This window comes from Mustela nivalis (assembly GCF_964662115.1).
Source record: "Mustela nivalis genome assembly, chromosome: 11".
NCBI classification, from domain to species: domain Eukaryota; kingdom Metazoa; phylum Chordata; class Mammalia; order Carnivora; family Mustelidae; genus Mustela; species Mustela nivalis.
This window is the reverse complement of record NC_139030.1, coordinates 85,691,698-85,710,152: the sequence shown is the minus strand read 5'-3', so window position 1 is coordinate 85,710,152 and position 18,455 is coordinate 85,691,698. Positions and strand designations below refer to the sequence as shown.

General features: G+C 48.5%; 1 protein-coding gene across 5 annotated transcripts in view; it reads right to left on the bottom strand.

The window, feature by feature from the left end:
- CFAP65 (cilia and flagella associated protein 65) overlaps window positions 1-13,521 on the bottom strand; it is a 36,417-nt gene extending 22,896 nt beyond the window's left edge. The window contains exons 1-12 of one of the 5 annotated variants that reach the window (XM_082691444.1): window positions 13,298-13,521; window positions 11,023-11,075; window positions 10,516-10,687; window positions 8,475-8,659; window positions 4,403-4,505; window positions 3,689-3,855; window positions 3,311-3,510; window positions 2,875-3,020; window positions 2,157-2,379; window positions 1,536-1,801; window positions 940-1,140; window positions 345-704 (exon numbers count right to left, since the gene is read on the bottom strand). In XM_082691444.1, the coding sequence (XP_082547570.1) occupies window positions 345-704; window positions 940-1,140; window positions 1,536-1,801; window positions 2,157-2,379; window positions 2,875-3,020; window positions 3,311-3,510; window positions 3,689-3,855; window positions 4,403-4,505; window positions 8,475-8,659; window positions 10,516-10,680 (2,016 nt within the window). In that variant the 5' untranslated portion in view covers window positions 10,681-10,687; window positions 11,023-11,075; window positions 13,298-13,521. Of the gene's footprint in view, window positions 1-344; window positions 705-939; window positions 1,141-1,535; window positions 1,802-2,156; window positions 2,380-2,874; window positions 3,021-3,310; window positions 3,511-3,688; window positions 3,856-4,402; window positions 4,506-8,474; window positions 8,660-10,511; window positions 10,688-11,022; window positions 11,076-13,014; window positions 13,275-13,297 lie in introns of those variants that run through there. The other 4 variants (XM_082691443.1, XM_082691442.1, XM_082691441.1 and 1 more) reach the window with 4 other exon arrangements.
- Between the last annotated feature and the right edge of the window lie 4,934 nt (window positions 13,522-18,455).

The window sequence follows — 18,455 nt, the reverse complement described above, 5'->3', positions numbered from 1 at the left end:
CAAGGACTAGAGAGAAGTCAGGAGCTCCAGGGAGTGACTCCTTGTGTGGTGAGTTTTCCCAAAGGGCTGGACCCCAGCTGAGTTCTCTCTTGACTGGGTGTGGGGTACAGGGGTGACACAAGCACTAGAGGCAGTCAGATGGGCCAAGAACCCCTTGGCCAAGGCAGCCGATAAGCCTTGGAGAAGACAAACCAGTAAGGACTGTGGAGTGTGGCCAAAGAGGAGCCTGGCACAGAGAGGAAGGATCCTCTAGGGGCTCCCGCCACTTCCTGCAACCCCACCTTGCCATTCAAGCTCCAGGGCAGACCGGAGGCCCTCCCCTGATCTCTTCTGCCCGCACACACCTTATAGACAGCGAAGGCCTCGAGCTCCGCGGCGTACAAGCAGTTGGGGTCAGGTGGATGGAAGTGCAGGCGCATGGCCATGGACTTCAGTGGAGGCACACTGAAGGTATCTGGGGTCACCCAGAAGGGACAATCAGACCTATGTGTCCAGACCACCGTGATCTTGCCCTTGGTGTGGTTCATCAAGCACAGGGGGACAGGGTTGGGGTTCTCAGGCCCGGGGCAGGCACCAAAGTCCACCTCCGTGGGCTCTATGCTGACCGGTGGGGGGAAGATGGCTCTGTCATTGGTGCCATCGAAGAAGTACTCAGTCATGGGGGAAATGAGAGGATACTTCGGGGATGACACGTCCGCCAGGTCCTGTGTGGGGAGAGACAAGTGAGCGGGGGCCCAACTGCCATTTCTCCTGCCACTGCCCCTCATTTGCGTGCCCCTTTCTGGAAAAGATGACAGGGATCCACACAGGTCATCCCCAACTACTAATGGCACCCACAGGGCTCTGGGGGAACACGGCTCGCTAAGAATTTCTGGAGAAGGGAGCATGGACCTAGAGAAGGGAGCCTATCTGTGGGAGGCCCCAAGTGGTCCATCAAACCTCGGTGGGAATCCTGAGGGCCCCATTCTTATCCTGCTCCAGCTTCTTCTCCCTCAGCAACGTGCTCAAGATGTCGGGAGGGTAGAACGTCAGGCCCCGTGCCAGGTGCGTGCGGTACCAAGCCAGATGCTGTGGCCTCAGGATGGCTGGCTTGGTGCTGTCTGAGTGGCAGGTCCCAATCAGGTCCAGGAACAGGGGGTCCTATAACATGCATCTGTATGAGGCTAGACTTTAGCCCCCGCTTGCCACCTGGGCCAGATGCCAGCTGGTCAAGGTACGATTTGGATAACCTTGCCCATGGCCCTGAGTTGGGTCCTGACTTTAAGGCTCTCTACTCTGAGTCCAGTCCCCCCTCTCCCCATCCCATTGGCAGAAGCAGCAGCAGCAGCAGCAGCAGCAGCAGCAGCAGAAAAGCCCTTGACCTGGTCTGGAGTGAGCCTTCCTATGCCCTTGGCCCGGCCCTGGCAGAGATAATCCAAGTAGAGTTTCCTGAATACAAAAGAGTGATCGCCAAGCACTGTCTTCATCACTGGGCCTCAGGTTGGCTCCTCCAAGTCCCAGGAGAGCCTCTCCTCGCCTCTTCCCCCACTGCTCACCTGGTGGTGGATGAGACAGGCCACTCGCCGGGAGTAGATGATGGGGTGAGTGGGCCGGAAGGCACAGTGCAGGGTCATACGGGCCTTGCCCACCAGAGTCCCAAAGGCCGGTCTGATGCCGAAGACACTCTCTTGGCAGTCAATGGCAAACTGGAAGTAGGCTGTGCAGTCCGACTTGTTCTCAATCCACAGGGGCTGCTCCGAGAACTGTCCAAGGTTGACCCAGCTGAAGTTGACACAGTTGTGTTGCAGGGACACATCAGGACCTGAGTGGAGATGGGACTCCTGTGAGCCCTGCCACCTGGGTGGGGCTGGGCTATCAGCCTCCCTGAGGATATCTCAGAAGAAGTCCCCTAATGGAAGGTGGCAATTCCTGGAGACAGAAGGCTGAGCCCCAGCAACCCGAGCTGACCTCCAAGTTCACCAGGGGGTGAGGGCAAGAATATTATCTCTGGGCGTCCAAAACTGATTCCACACTGAGCCCACCAGGGGGCAGCAGACACCCAGGCTGAAGGGCATGGAGGCACCAGGCCTTTCAAGCAGGCCAAGATCCCTTCCCAGTCCTAAATGGGGGCTGCTCCTGTCCCCAGAGGCAGTGCGCTGTCCTAGGGTGGCCAGTACCTCTACAGAAACCAACGACTTTGAGCAGGGTTTGGGAGGCACAGCCAGAGGGCATGATGGACAAGTAGTCAATAGTTCTGACGTCCAAGGTCTCAGGGTGGAAGGACACTGACACTAACTTCTTCCCGCCTGGAGGCACAATGCCATTGGTAGTGGGGCATGAGAAGGCATGATCTTTGGCCAGCATGTCTGGGGCTACTTCGATCCGGAAGGGGGCGCTCACCTGTGGGACCAGGGAGGGGCAGAAGGGTCAGGTCACAGGGTGAGGCAGCTGTCCTTACCAAAGTGCATGACTGAGCAGGTGAGGACAGCCGAAGTCCATCCTGTGCCCTACTTGTCAGTTTGAGTACAGAGGCCACCTCACCAAGAGGAAAGAAGAGGCCAAGCTATGTGCTAGGCACTGGGACAGCCTGGTGGATACTCTTTTCTTTCCCCGAAGGTATCAGAAAGGCTAGCTGTGGTCCTGGGGGTAGGACCCCCTTAGGGCTGCTCTTGGAGTTGCTCTGGGGGTGTCAAGGGATACCCCAGCCCAGTCCCCAGCTGAGAAGAGAGGACACCTGTTGACACATGCGTGTATCAACAGACGTGAGTTATGTGAGGCTTGGGGCCAAAGGCATGGAGAGGAAGAGGGCACTTTGTAAAGGGGGGGGTCTTAGAAGCATCTGGTCCTGTGGTCCTGCCTGCTCACCCCCCGACCCTCCCACAACAGGAGGCATACCGCCGAAGGGTTGTAAAGCTTGATCTGCCTCTCCGCGGTGCAGCCCACGGCGACCGTGCCGAAGTGCAGCACTTTCTGGGCGCCTTCAGCATCCTGGTCCTCTGGGCGCTTCTGCTTTATGCTCACCAGCAGTTGTGCACACTTGGCTGGGGTAGAGACGGGGAGTCTTGGGAAGAAACCCACCAGGGTCTCTGTTGCCCCAGCTGAACTGTCCCTTGAAGAAGGCAGGGATCCCCAGGGAAGCACTGGTCTGCCACACCAAGGAAGGCAAAGAAAAGGCAAAGCCTGCAGGGCTGGGGGGGTGGGGGGGTGGGGGAAGCTGGTGGAGGTCCTGTGGAGGACAGGCCAGCAGGGGAGGTGCGGGGGTGCACCCTGAGGCTCTGAGACCCAGAAGGGGCAGCAGGGGGACTCAGGACAAGTGAGAGGTCGGCCTCACCCACAGCCTGCAGCTGGATGCTGCTTTTTTGCTTGCTGCCCTCTCCGTACCAGCATGTGGCCTGAGCTTCATAGAGGATAGCCAAAAGGGGATGAAATGTCACCTTGATGTAGGAGGCCTGGCCTGGCTCCAGCAGGCCCGTGGTGGGCAGTATATGGAATGGGCTGGGGAACTCCCAGGTGAAGAAGGTGGGCAGGTCCCTGGAGAGGGCGGGGGGTTGCAGATCAGAGCCCCTGGGCTCATTTGGACCCCTGTCTCTATTTTAGAAAGACCCAGAGATGCTGGGCCCTTCTCTTCCTCCCCTCCCCCAACAGCATCCTGGCACCCTCCTCACCGAGCTCACTCTCCCCACCTCTGAGCCTCAGCTGCTCCCCTCACCCCACATTTTCCAGGCAGAACCAGGCCTCAGCTGTGTCCCCCACAGCACACATGGGCAACTGTAGGGACGGTGGGCAGATCAGACTGTGGCGAGGCAGGGTGGCCCTCAGGTCCACATAGAACATTCCCTCTTCTTTCTCAAACCAGAGCTGGTCCACATACTCCTTCTGCAATGTGGGAGGTGGGGGGGCCGGAGGCAGTCACATATCCGTGGTAAGTGTATGGTGTTCAGGGACCACAATCCCCCCCCCCTCCACCCCTCCTGCTATTGGTTCTGCCCCCAACACAGTCGCTGAGGGCGGGGCTGGATCATGCCCTCCCCCCATCAGTGTCCGAGGAGAGCTGGGTACTTTTCCTCTCACACTGTCTTGGTCTTAGAGATCAGGGGCCTCTTTTGCGAGGACCAAAGTATTTGGGGGAATGTTCTGAGAGTAGGAAGAGATTAAGGGTAAGGAATCTAAGGCTTGTGGCCAATAGAGTAGCACAGACTAGCCTCCAACATCCGACTGGGATCCCTTCTGCTGTCCAATGAGTTCAGGCTCGGAGCCTCTCCAGGGTTTCCCAAGCTGGAGCTTCTGAAGCTGGCAGGATGGGTGTGTGTGTGTGTCTTGGTGGGGGAGGGGGGTTCTTTTTGCTGCTCTGCTCTGCTTCCTATTCCAAGGTCACGGTGCCCATGTCCCTCCCTGACCGCCCCCTCTCAGTGGCAGACCTTACCTCTTCCAGAGGCCGGAAGATAATGGGGAGTGTGAAGGTTATGCCTGGGCTCAGCAAGATGGGCAGGGGGATGACGGTGAAGAAGAACTTGGTCTTGGGGGGCCTGCAGGAGAGAGCCGGGGCTTAAGCATTTCACGATCAGGGCTCAGATAACAAGAAAAATCCTGGCGCACTGAGCTGAGGGAAACCAAGGCTGAGACCAGAGGGGCCACGGTGCCTATCCAAGCCGAGATCTAGGCAAGGCTGTGGAGTCTCAAAACAGTAGATAGTGCAGACTTCTGAAATAGTCACAGGAAGATGATACTACCAATAACTCTGTACCAATAAATGTTCAAGTTTACGGGCACTGGATGGCTCAGTGGGTTAAGCCTCTGCCTTCCGCTCAGGTCATGATCTCAGGGTCCTGGGACTGAGCTCCACATTGGGCTCTCTGCTCAGCAGGGGGCCTGCTTCCCTTCCTCTCTCTCTGCCTGCCTCTCTGCCTGCTGTGATCTCTGTCAAATATATAAATTAAAAGTTAAAAAATGTTCAAGTTTAGATGACATAAACCCATTTCTAGGAAACAATAACTTACCAAAGTGGACTCAATAATTAGATAATTCACTTTATGGCCATCCTACCTAAAATCATCAAAGCCATTAAATAAGTAGTTAAGAATCTTCCCATAGAGGGGTGCTTGGGTAGCTCACTCAGTTAAGCATCTGCCTTCGGCTCTGGTCATGATTGCAGGGTCCTAGGATGGAGCCCCGCATGGGGTTCCCTGCTTAGTGGGGACCCTGCTTCTCCTCCGCCTCTGTTGCTCCCCCTGCTGTGCTCTCTCATTCTCCCTCTCTCTCAAATAAATAAGTAAAATCTTCCCACAGAGAAAACACTAAGTTGGATGGCTTCACAGCATTTGATAAAAAATAAGCCCAGTTAGGGTGCCTGGGTGGCTCAGTGGGTTAAGCTGCTGCCTTCGGCTTGGGTCATGATCTCAGAATCCTGGGATCGAGCCCCGCATTGGGCTCTCTGCTCAGCGGGGAGCCTGCTTTCTCTCTCTCTGCCTGCTTGTGATCTCTCTATGTCAAATAAATAAATAAAATCTTTGAAAAAAAAAATAAGCCCAGGCTTACCTTCCCAGTAATATAAAATAAGGGAAAAAAGTTCCCCAAATATACGGATCCACTGTAACACTGTTACCAAAATCTAACAGAAGCAGGAGAGGAATGAAAAAGTATAGGTTTATCTCTCTCATAAACAAAAGGAGAGAGCCAAAGGAATTTAGCAATGTATAGAAAGAATTATAACAAAGTTGAGTTTGCTCCAGGAAATACATGGTTGGTTTAGCAGAGGAAATCAATTAATGTACTCCACCAGGTTAACAAATTAAGGCAGAAAAAAAAATCAAATGATCATCTCAATAAAGAAAAATATTAGGTAACCTTCAACTTGTTTATGAGAAAAACTCTCAGCAAAGTAGGAATAGAAGGGAATGTCCTTAACCTGATAAAATCTTTAAAAAACCCAAGTCAAAACCAAAAGCCACAGGAAACATCCAAACCAATGGTGATATGTTGGAATTGTTCACATTAAGATCACAAACAAACAAGGATAAACATCAGTGGAGGAGGAGATCATCAGGGAAAGCGTGAACTTTTCAACAAATGGCTTGGGGATATTTAGACATTTGTTTGAAGAAAAGCATCATCGGATCCCTACTTGAAACCATTCAATAAATAAATAAATAAATAAAATAACATCATTCACAAAAATCAGTTCTGCGTAGATTAAAGACAAACATGAAAAGCAAAACCATCATCTTTAGAAGATACTATAGGAGGGGCGCCTGGGTAGCTCAGTTGTTAAGCATCTGCCTTCAGCCTGTGTCATGATCCCAGGGTCCTGGGATTGAGGGTCCTGGGATCGACCTCTGCATAGGGCTCCCTGCTCAGCAGGAAGCCTGCTTCTCCTTCTCCCACTCCCCCTGCTTGTGTTCCCTCTCTTGCTGTCTCTCTCTCTCTGTGAAGTAAATAAATAAAATCATTTTTTTTAAGATTTTTTAAAAAGATTTTTTAAAAAAAACTTTGTTTTTAAAAAAGAAAATCTTTAAAAAATAAAATCTTTTTTTAAAGATTTTTAAAACAGATTTTTTAAAAAAATCTGTTTTAAAAAAGATTTTACTTATTTACTTGACAGAGAGAGAGATCATAAGTAGGCAGACAGGCAGGCAGAGAGAGAGAGAGGGCGAAGCAGGCTCCCTGCTGAGCAGAGCCCAATGCGGGGCTCGATCCCAGGAATCTGGGATCATGACCTGAGCGGAAGGCAGAAGCTTAACCCACTGAGCCACCCAGGCACCCCTAAATAAATAAAATCTTAAAAAAAAAGAAGATACTATAGGATAGTGTCTTCATGACCTAGGCAGTGGGAGAGAAGGACTTTTTATTTTTTTTTTTAATTTTTTTTTTTTTAAAGATTTATTTATTTATTTATTTGTCAGAGAGAGAGCGAGAGCGAGCACAGGCAGACAGAGTGGAAGGCAGAGTCAGAGGGAGAGGGAGAAGCAGGCTGCCTGCGGAGCAAGGAGCCTGATGTGGGACTCGATCCCAGGACGCTGGGATCATGACCTGAGCCGAAAGCAGCTGCTTAACCAACTGAGCCACCCAGGCATCCCGAGAAGGACTTTTTAAAAGCAGCATCAATCATAACCTAAAAAGATTGATACATTTGATTCCTTTGAAATGAAGAACTTCAATTTTTCAAAAGACATGGTAAATAAATGAAAAGACAAGTCACAGGTGGGAGGAGATAGTTACAACACATGACTGACAAAAGATTAGTAGCAATAAGAACTTCTATTTGAAAAAAAGACAGGGGCACCTGGCATGGGACTCTTGATCTAGGGGTTGTGAGTTTGAGCCTTGTGTGAGGGTGAAGTTCATTAAAAAAAAAAAAAAGACAATCTAAGAGAAAAGTGAGTCCAGTCTTAAATAGGAATTCCACCAATGAAATGGCCAATAGCACACGAAAGACACTTAGCTGTGTCGACAAGCAGGGAAATGTAAATCAGAGCCACAAAAAAATCACCACTGTTGGAAATATTTTAAATTCTGACAATAGCTTTGGTTGGTAAAATTGCGGAGGTGGGGGAATTCGTGCTTGGCTGGTGGGAACAGAAATATGAATGAATACTTTAGAGAAGAGTTTCTATAAAAGGCAAGAATGGACATGCTCTAGGTCACAGCAATTCTCCTCCTATGTATCTACCCTAGGAAAAAACCTGCAGGTGAAGATCTATACATGAATGCTGATCACAGTCCCAGACCAGAAATAACCCAAACATCCCTCAGCAGAAGAATGGATAATATATTACAATATAAGCATCTGTTGGAATATTATACTGTGATGACCAAGAATGAACTATGGTCACATGCAGATGAGTCTTCCAAACATAACGTAACTTAACAAAACCCAAGGAGATAAAAAAAAATATGCCATACTATTCTACTTATATCAAGTTTGTTAAGAAGGTAAAATTAAACTATATCATCTAGGGATGCATACATAGGTGGTAAGTCCCTTCTTTAGAGAAAAGCAAGGAAATCTTTAAGTCAAGAGGGTGGTTACTTTTATGGTTGTGAAGGTGTTTCGACAGGGGAGTGACACACCATGGGAGAAGGTCAGCTTCAGACACGTACTATTCTATTAGTAATCTGGTCATGAGGGCTCCTCTTTCAATAATTATTCAAACTGTGCCTGTTTTATATGCTCTTCTAATTTTAAATGATAACTTAAATTTTTGAAAAGATATATTTATTTATTTTAGAGAGAGACAGAGAACGCGTTGGGGAGGGGGGGTGCAAGGAGAGGCAGAGAGACTCTCCAGCAGACTCCCCGCTGAGCAAGGAGCTGGGTGCAAGGTTGATCTCACAACCCTGAGATCATGACCGGAGCCGAAACCAAGAGTTGACTCTTAACTGACCGAGCCATTCAAAGTCCCCTAATTTTATATGAAAATTTTAAAGTTTGTTTTCTAAAGAGTGACTGGGGGGCTTGAGGGCTCAGGGGCTGGATCTCTGATCCCTGATACTCATACCTGTACACCATCTTCTGGGTTTTCAAGGACACGTTTTTCAGAGCTAGGTTCTTGGTGACCTCCTTCCCTAATGTCCAACCTTTCCACTGCAGTACCTCGGCCACCTCAATGCCCCAGATGACTCTCTTCTTCACTTTGTCTCGCTTCTTTGAGAAGCACACGCGAGTGTCCATCAAGCTGGATGGCTGTCCAGATGTCAGGGAAAAGGAGGAGAAGAAAGGACATGTTAACAGGGTAAGATTCAAATACCCAGAGAAGAGGCAAAGATCTCCCTTCTCCAGGAAGTAAGGAATTACCCCACCGCTGGCCCTTGGGGGATGGTCTTGGAGAGAGACGGTGAGGGGCAGTAAGCCCTGGAGTCAGATATCACTGTTTCTGAGGTCATGGCGATGGTTTTCCAACTAGATTTTCCGTGACCCCGCCCCTACAGCCGTCCCTGGACCACTCCATCCGATACTGAGCAGTCTTAGTCTGCTCTGTTCCTCAGTGCACCTAAAGATACCAGTCCTCTCTGATGTTGCCTTGTCCTTTCCCTCCTTCCCATCCTATGCTTTTATGCTTTTGCTGCAGAAGTCTTTCATAGCTGGAGTGGTCTATCCTGCACAATTTTGGAGATGACGAGAATACTCTACCATTCCCTCTCCCATCCCTCAACTGCCTGGTAGAGCAGGGGAAGGAGTCAATCTGCCTGCAAGAAACCTCCACCCCCCACGGTGATGTGGGGCCACTCCAAGGGCTGCTCCTGACGATGCTAGAGGAGCTGTGTGCCAACGCTTCCCATCAATCATGGAAAATCCTTCCCAAGCTGATCTCTAGCCCCATCTACCTGAGAAGGGAGGGGGATGGAGGGGCAAAGCCAAGGTGAAGAGAATATGAGCAAGATACCTCTTCCTACCACAGTCTTTGCGATGAACACTCCCCTTACCGCCATGTTACGTTATCTTTGGGCAAGTATTGCTTCCATGTTGTTACTTAAAATAAAGATATATTCATCTGTTGGACAAATATTTGGTGACTACATACCACATGCCAGACATTGTGCTAGGCACCAGGACCACAACAGTGAACAAGATAGTTGCATCTCTTCTCTCTTGGAGCTTACACTCTTAGTTTAAATATTTACAGAGTGTCAGGTGGCCAATGTGGTATTTTCTTTCCTGGTCAGCCCATGGAGGAAAGGTGACATGGGTGGGAAAGGGTAATTTACGGTAATATCAGTTGGGACATCAGTCAGGTCCAGTCAGGAAAACAGAAGCCACCGTGGGTGTTTAAAATGAGGAATTTAATGCACAACCAAGGTATAGTGAAGTGCCCAGAAGCTAGCAACATCAAGAAAGGGCTGCTGTGCTTGGTTAGGGGAGGTGCTGGGCTTCTCAGAGCCCTGACGCCTTTCGGGTGGGGACTGGGGTCATGGGGAGATGCAGCTGCTGATGGGACTACTGTCTCAAAAGCCGGGGGTGGGGGTGGGGGAGAGAAATACTCTGGCCCCTCCCTTCCACTCTACTTCCAATCTCCTGCCAGCTCAGGCAGAGTAGGGAAGGGTGGCAAAGAAACATGGGGTAGACAAGCCCAGAATGGCCCAGAGGGAGGGAGTGAGATGATGACCCCACAGTCCTCAGGGAAGCGAAGGCAAGCACCACTGTATCTAGAGAGACACAAGAATGCATGCACAACACAGACACATGCGGCACCCCACACAGTCACACACCCCAAACACTCCTAGACAACTACCTTCCACCCCTGCCACTGCAATGTCACAGAGAGACACCCGAGAGCTGCAAAAAAGTCAGCAACATCCACATCTGGGTCACGCACACAGGGTCAAGCCCAGGAGAACTTTCTGAGGGAAGAGAGAACCCTTGACTACTCTCTCAGCTCTGACTGGCACCTCTCCAGGTGGCGTGGTGCTCCATGTATGCAGGGTATAGGGTTGGGGTTTGGACAGAGGAGTCAGGTCCTTCCGGACTCCTACCCCGCCCCCTGCCTTCTTGCCCCCTGCCCTGTTGTCCCCCTGCCCTACCCACCCTGGTCATGGACTCACCCGGGCACTGGTGTTGCTGCTGCTGCAGACGCTTAGCGCCACACTGCTGCCAGTGATGGTGGCCATGGCCGCTGTACTGGCACTCAGACAGGACCCAGAGTTCATGGTACAGTCCCCGCTGTCCCTAATCTGCGTCAGGGAGCTTGGGGCTGCCTGGAAGAGCATCAGCCACCTAGAACACAAGTCCAAGGGGAGCACTCTGGCTGAGCCAGAAGTTCCTGCCAATGGGGAGCTAGGAAGAGACCAGAGGGGAGACAGAGACATCAAAGAAAGAGGCTTGTGGAGTAGACTCACTGATGCTCTCATTATCAAAGAAGGGCCCACTTTCCAGCTGTGGCAAGGAGGCAGGAAGTGGCTCCACGAGCAATGAGCCTGAATCTAAGATCCAGTGCTTGACCCAGGAGCCTAGAAACTCCCCATTCAGGAGAGGGACCCAGGGATGAGGCCTGCCATGGCCATGCATGGCATTTCTCAGGAAGCCCCGAGGGAGTGAGGCACATGCATTACCTTTAGCTGGCTTTTGCCCTCTACTTGTTTCTTCTGAACGTGTCTTGCCTCCTCTGCGAAGAAGGGGCAAAGAAGAGGTGAATGAGATTGGATAGTTATTGGTCTTTCAGGTTTTTTCTATCAGTATGCAACCTGCAGTCCAGGTTTAAAGTAAGCATTCACTGAAATAGCCACTCAATCCAGAGATAAGCAAGTCAACTTCTAGAGCAGAGGGATCCAGGGAGAGACTGCAGCTGGAAATTATAGGCAAATATATGCAAATTTAATATGCAAACCATATGCAAAATGTCATATATATGGAGAAGTGCTTTTTTCCCAAGGAAAGTGTCCACAGCTTTCACCAAATATTCAAAAGGATGTTTGGTCTTGCTCTAGGGAACACACATGGGACCTAAACTCCAAACCCCCTCTTCCTTAGGGGACTTCCTTTAGCACACACACACCCAGGTGTGGCTACTATATTGGACAGCATCAATCTAATACCTTTTTGAACATATGTATATTTTTCAGACTACTCAGTGTCTTTCCCCACCTCTTCGAATAACAATCTCAAAAATAGCAACGACTTTTACTGACATTTAGTGAGAAATTATACACCAAGCAGTGTTGGAAGGCCTTCTCATGTATTTTATTTTATTTTTTAAGATTTTATTTTTAAGTAATCTCTACACTCAACGTGGGGCTCAAACTCACAAAGCTGGGGTCAAGAGTCACATGTTCCACCAACTGAGCCAGCCAGGTGTCCCTTATATATTTTAATCTTTAAAAACAATTTATGGTGAGATGCAAGCTGTCTTTTATTTGTCTTAAATTCTCTCTCTTCGAGGCACCTGGGTGGCTCAGTTGGTTAAGTGTTTGTCGACCCCAGCTCAGGGTCTTGATCTCAGGGTTGTGAGTTCAAGTCCTACGTTGGACTCCATTGTGGAATGCAGCCTACTTAACAAAAAAAAAAACACCTCTTTTCAAGTTTGGGGTTCAACTTTTAACTCCTTATTACAACATATTACATTTTAGTCAATAATTTTATGGTTATCCTCTAGAAATTTACACAGTTTCATCAGACACTCTCCCATCCCCTCCGCATCACCATCCAAAGCAAAAGATTCTGTTGATTCAGTTTTTCCTAATTGGCAACACCTTCAAAACCTCTGGAGAATATCTTAGTTCCACTCACTGACTCATTCATTCATTCACTCACAAAGCTTTTACTGAGCAGCTATTATATATGTGCAGTGCTAAGCAATGAACAAGACAGGGGAGGCCCCTCTCTTCCACTGTAAAGAGGATGTTCAGATGGAATCAAAGAAATGTCAGCTGGGGAGACAGGGAGGAGAGTCCCATTACTTTTTGGCTATTGGATGGCTTTGTTGTCCAGCCTGACTCAGTCAAGTCTGTGACTTCAGGGGATTCCATAGATACCACTGCCTCAGAGCTCTAAAAAAATCTCCAGTCAACAGCTGTAGAAGAAATTAGAGATGATGGGGGTAGAAATTTGGTCTAGATCAGGTCTTAGGGCTTAGGGAAGAGAGCTTTGCTCCTGGAGCAAGGAGGGCTGCATTGGCTCAGGCTGGTTGAGATGGATAAGTTTCTCCTCACTAAATAAAGGTTATCTTACTTCACAAAGTTGATGTGAAGCTGGGATGAAATAGGGGATTTGAAAAAGCCATAGATGAGCCAGTGTTACTGTAGTTAATAATTATAACTTCCATACTCGGTTGAGCTACTCTTCCAAAAGACACCCATCTACAGCGACTGTGAAGACCCTGGGCCAGTTAGGGGTTGTTTTTAAATCCAATTTTCTAATCTTGAGGACTTTAGAAAAATATATATCATCAGCTTCCTTTATTTGCCTCATTTCCAACGTAAACATTCCTAAGATGACCACTGGAAAAGTGGCCTAGTGTGGAGTGGAAAAGAAATTGATAAAGTGAAGTGATAAAAATACTTAAGTTCGTTCCTCCCTTCTCTAGGAGATCCCCAGGCTGATCTCACCCAAGTCTCAGTCCTACGGGATCTCTAAGGGACATGAAGAGGACCCCCGGCCACAACTTCCCAAAGGAGGTGGTCTTCCAGGACAGATACCTTCGGTCGCCACTCGCGCGGTTCCCCAGATCCTGGGACCAACTCTCGGAACTCACTCCGCCGCCATATTGTCGTCTCCATAGAGACAGGACGCTCAGGGCACGGCGTCTCTCGGTATCCCAGGACAACGACGGCATCCCGAAGGAGTCAAGGTTCACGGAAGGCGAAAGAGCCGGCCTATTTTAATGCTTACCCTTTTTGTATTCTCTGGTTTTCCCTTCTAGTAGTCCCTGAGCTTCTATCAGTCGCGACATGGAATGTATGGTCTCCTACTTGTCGTGACGTCCTCGCAACCCTTATTTTAGTAGGCAACCAAATTCACAGGAGGTTACTCCGTGGGCTCGCCCCCGGAGTGGGAGCCGTTCCAGTTCTTTCCGGCCGCGCGATGGTGACGTAGGGTCAGAATCTCAACCGGAACTTCAGTCTGTGATTGCGACTGTGAACTTAAAAGCACCCAGTAGTTATTTCTCATTTGCATATTGCTTTACGACTGGATTCCTTTTGCAGGTGGGAGAGAAAGTGACCTATCCGTGTTCTGCCGGCATTTCCTCCTCCCTGGCAGCAAACCAACTCCTTTCTGGGGATCTGAAGGTTAATGGTTGAAGAAGGCGCTGGTACGCTAATGTGGATTCTTGGAAGCCCATTTGTTGATTTGTCCACATTTGCTTTGTGGAAAAGTTCTGTAGAACAACAAAAATTCAAGGGGGTAAACTTTAAGTAATAAATAATTATTACTTATAATCCAGTTGGTTTTCTAAAATGGATTTATGAATTGGGCCGCATCCCATCTACAAGTAGAGGGGAGCTCCAGGGAGTTGTGCAAAATGGAAGGTTTATACAGGCAGGAGGGTGCGTCAAGATGCTATTAGCAAAAGAAAAGGATTTTTTTTTTCCAGGTAAGGTGGCCTTCTCTTATGGGGAAGGACAGGGGCTCTTATTACAGATTGCCTTTTGGGGGTTGGAGAGGGTACCTGTGATAGATGACCTCATTGGTGCTGACCAGAAAATTCCTGTCTGACCCGTTAAGACTACATTTCTGGGAGAGGTTGAAACTTGGCCCAAGGGACACCATTTTGGGTCTGTGGTTTTCTTTGTAACAGCTCTAATTTGGTGAAGACTCCTTAGGTGGGTGAAGCCGAAAGCCTCAAAGTTCACTGGTGGGCAGTTAAAGATGTTTCACCACCCAGGACAGTGATGGGGGTGGTGTTACAGGGAGAGATCTTAGTGAGTCTCAGGGTAAACCCAGAAAATAAACTCTCATTTTGGGAAAGTTGGCACTTACTTGTGAAAGTAAACAGTGGATGGACTAAGATGACAAAGTGGCCTGAGTTGGCCTGGAAAATCACATGGCCAGCAGCTGAGTGAACTGGAGGGAAGAGGCAGGCCAGGGGGGCTCATGAAGTTATGCCAGCACCATTAAGTCTGGGATTTTGTTGGGATCAAGGAATGTGTAACTCAGTGAGGTTTTCACCAGTTTTAATGTTATTCTCAGAATCTGAAATCTGCACTTTGGACGTGACAATGTCTATGCTGTTTGTTGTTTCTATAATGATTTCCTTTTTGTTTTCCTCTAAACTCTTTTTGAAATGGTCAGCCTGACTCAGCGGGACAGGGAAAGAGACCTGTTTTTCCATTCTTAGACTGAAAAGAAATAGGAGCAGTGACTCTGCTGAGAGGGCTTGGTGGTGGCCTCAGTAATCCCAGCAGCAAAACCTGAAGAAGGTAAAAAAGATCATGCTAGGAGCCATGTGCCCTTGTGCCTTTTCACTAAAGGAGTGTCCCTCCACAGCTCTGGTGTGCCCAAACTTTGGTGGATTCCTTGTCCCCACCCTGTGGGCTCCACTTCTATGGGTCTCTGACTGCCTGCTGAAAATTCTGCTGGAGAGCTCTGACCTTGACTGATAGAGTGGACTCCCAGGGAGAGGTCCAAGCTGGACTTTGCTCCAAGGGGCAAACAGCGTGGAAAGGGGTGTGGCAAAAGGTTGAGTCTCAGGAGGAGAGAGGAGGTTGGATTTGCTCTGGAAGTCCCCCTTTCCAAGAGCCCAGAACCCATGGGAAAAAATGGGTGCTAGGTCTTGGTGACTGTATCTTCCATGGACCCAAGAAAGACAACAGGGTGGATGCTGTTGGGTTCAAGGCTGTGAACAAGGGTGGGTGATGATTCAGGTAGTCGATGAGGACCAGGATGTGGGAGAAAAGGAGGAAGAAGGACTTGAATCCTTTTGTGTAGAAACCTTATTGGAGATAATAAGGATAAAGCACACATTCAGTAATTTGGGCTTCAGCACACTCAAATATATCTTATCTAAGTCCTCCCTCCCTTCTCCCAACAAATAGAATTGAGGAGATTCTGGGCTGGGAAGTCAGACCTGAGATTAATCCTGACTCTCACTTACTGACTGTGTGATCTTGAACAAGTTATATGACCTCTCAGAGCCTCAGTTTCCTCAACTGTTACCTGGGAATAATTATCACAAGACTCATATAGCGGATGTCTGGGTGGCTCAGTCTCAGTGCCCTGGGATGGAGTCCCAGGTTGGCCTCCCTGCTCATCATGGAGTCTGCTTCTCCCTCTCTGCCTCTCCCCCTTCCCCTACTCATGCTCGCTCTCTTGCTTTCAAATAAATAAATTCTTTTGGAAAATGGAATGCCTGGGTGACTCTGTTGATTAAGCATCTGCCTTCCACTCAGGTCATGATCCCAGGGTCCTGGAAGTGAGTCCTGCATTGGGCTCCTTGATCAGCAGGGAGTCGCTTCTCCCTCTGCCTGTCTCTCCCCTGACTTGTGCACTCTCTTTCTCTCTCTGGCAAATAAATAAATTATAAAATCTTTTAAAAACCTTTTTAAAAAGGCTGGTGTAGCAACAGAGTGGTCAGACATGTAAAAAGTATTTGACACATGGTAGACAATAAAGTTAGCCGCATGTGCATGCACAGATGATGGTCACTCACCAAGTGGGAGGTCCCTATAATTAAGCCATTCAGTTTTCTGTGCACCCTCCCCTCCTACCATCTCCCAGCCTCTGCTCCACACTGGAGAGGCAGGAAGTTTTTCTTCTCTCCACATCCCCCTCTTTTGTTTCTATAATAAGGAGCCTGCCTTGGTGCTCTAGGATGGAGAAAGATGAAAGGAGCTACCAGGGTGACTTTCTGTCCAGTTGGCAAGTCAACGCATCTCCAGAACTTGCGAAGTCCCCTCCCATCTTCCTTCCCTGCACTCTGACTTCATTTCCAGTGTTGGTTCTGAAATCAGCTCTACATTCAAGATGTACTTAACTTGGGGGGCGGGGAGAGATGAGGAGATGAGTCCTCCCATGGAAATTTCTGACTTCTGAAATTAGGTAAGTCTTCCAAGCCCAGCCTGAAGGGTGAAGAGTGAGAGAAAGCTGCAGCTAAGAGGGCCACTTAGGTGGTTTGGGGGCTGGATCTATGAGCAGTCATGGGGCACTCTCTGCATTAGCGTGCCATGGTCCTCTGAAACTGCTGGGGGTGGGGAGCCTGAATCAAGAGGTTGAGGGCCCCTCCAGCCTGAAAGGGCTGCCAACACACAAAACTGGTAGGGGGTAGGAGCCAGACAGTCATATCATATCAATGAAAGAGTTCCATTCTGCTTAGGATGCCCCCCACCCCACCCCACAGAGGGTTTTCTACAGTTTTATGCCAACCCAAACTCCCTAGATAATTTGCTCTTTCCATTCATTGTCCCCACCAAAGGGTAGATAGACATGCAAGCCAACATTAGTGGGATCAAGGGAAAAAGACATGAGGTTTAATCCCAGGAGACTTGACTTCAATCCAGGTTTTACCATCTGAGAGCTGGGTGATTTCAGGCAAATTATTAAACATTCCAGAGGCTGACTTTCTTCATCTGTAAAATGGGGGCAAACAAGGATAGTATTCAAAATTCTTAACAATTGGTAAAGTATGGATGCCAAGCTATGAGTATGGATACCAGCTGGCCTCAGAGCCAGAGCCAGGGTCCTAGTTGCTCCCATTTTGCCAGGCTTTAACCCTTTTGTTGTTGGGTCATAGGGAGAGCTGGGAGTATGGTGAGGGGACAGAGAGAGCAGCCACAGCAGTAGAGACCTCAGCAAGTGACTGGTACTGAAGTATCTCCACATTTTTAACAATAGCTATAGTGAATAGTAATAGTTGCAAGAGAAACCTGAGGAAAAGTCCCACCTCACCATCTGCTGTTTACACATTTCTCTATTTTTAAGAGTTTATTTAATTAATAGAGAGAGACAACTAGAGAGGAAACACAAGCAGGGGGAGTGAGAGAGAGAGAAGAATGCCTCTGCTGAGCGGGGAGCCCGGGGAAGGATGACCTGAGCTGAAGGGAGACGTTTAACAACTGAGCAGAGGCTCCTAGTTTATTATTTCTGGCCAAAACTTGAAGTATCTCCCCTTGAAGGTCTCCTCATTGGTGAAGAATCAGTCACCAGGTCTAACTGCTCTCTTTTTCTAGTCTGAGCAGTGTTCCTTCTGTGTGTTAGCTTTCCCAGCTGTCTTCCTTTAAACCTCCTCCTCCTCTCTCCAGCTGCACACTTCTCTGGCCAGCACCATGGACAGCTCTAGCTGACCAACCCATCTGATGCCATCCCCTTCCCTTGCCTTCTATCCCCACCACTCTGATCCACCCAAGTGTGGAACCCCTGAGGTATGAACTGAATGAGGGTCATCCTTGAAAAGATAGTACAGTGGAGTGATTAAGAACAAACTCTGGAGTAAAAAAGTTTGGATTTGAATCCCAACCCCACCAACTCTCAGCTCTACAATCTTGTTCTTTTGCTTCTATATGACCAAGTCTGCCCATCTGTAAACAGGGAAAACAAACACCTACCTCAAAAGGTTGTGAGGTTTAAGTGTGATTTAAAAAAATTAAGGAACTTAGCAAAGCCTGCATTATTACATGTTTTAAATAGAGGAAGAACATCATTAGTCTGTGACTTTCCATCCTATTTAATTCCTCAAACCCTTTTCCAATCCATTTCTGATCAGGGCTCTTTCTCAAGTAAAAATATCATAATATGACCACTGGCACAGTGCAGCTGCCCTCCTTAGGGTGTGAAAATTGACTTGGACTTCAAAGATGGTAAGGAAGCCCACACTTGCCTGGTCCATGAGCTCCTGACTATTTTTTTAATCTTAAGAACTTTGAGTTGGTTATAGATATATGGAAGCATCACAAAAGTAGTACATAGAGTTCTCATTAATGCTTCATGCAACATCCCCTTAGGTTAGCATCTTATATGACTATAGAATATTTATCAAAACTAAGAAAATTAACTCTGGTACAACACACACTATTAATGAAAGTAAAGAATTTGGGGCACCTGGGTGGCTCAGCGG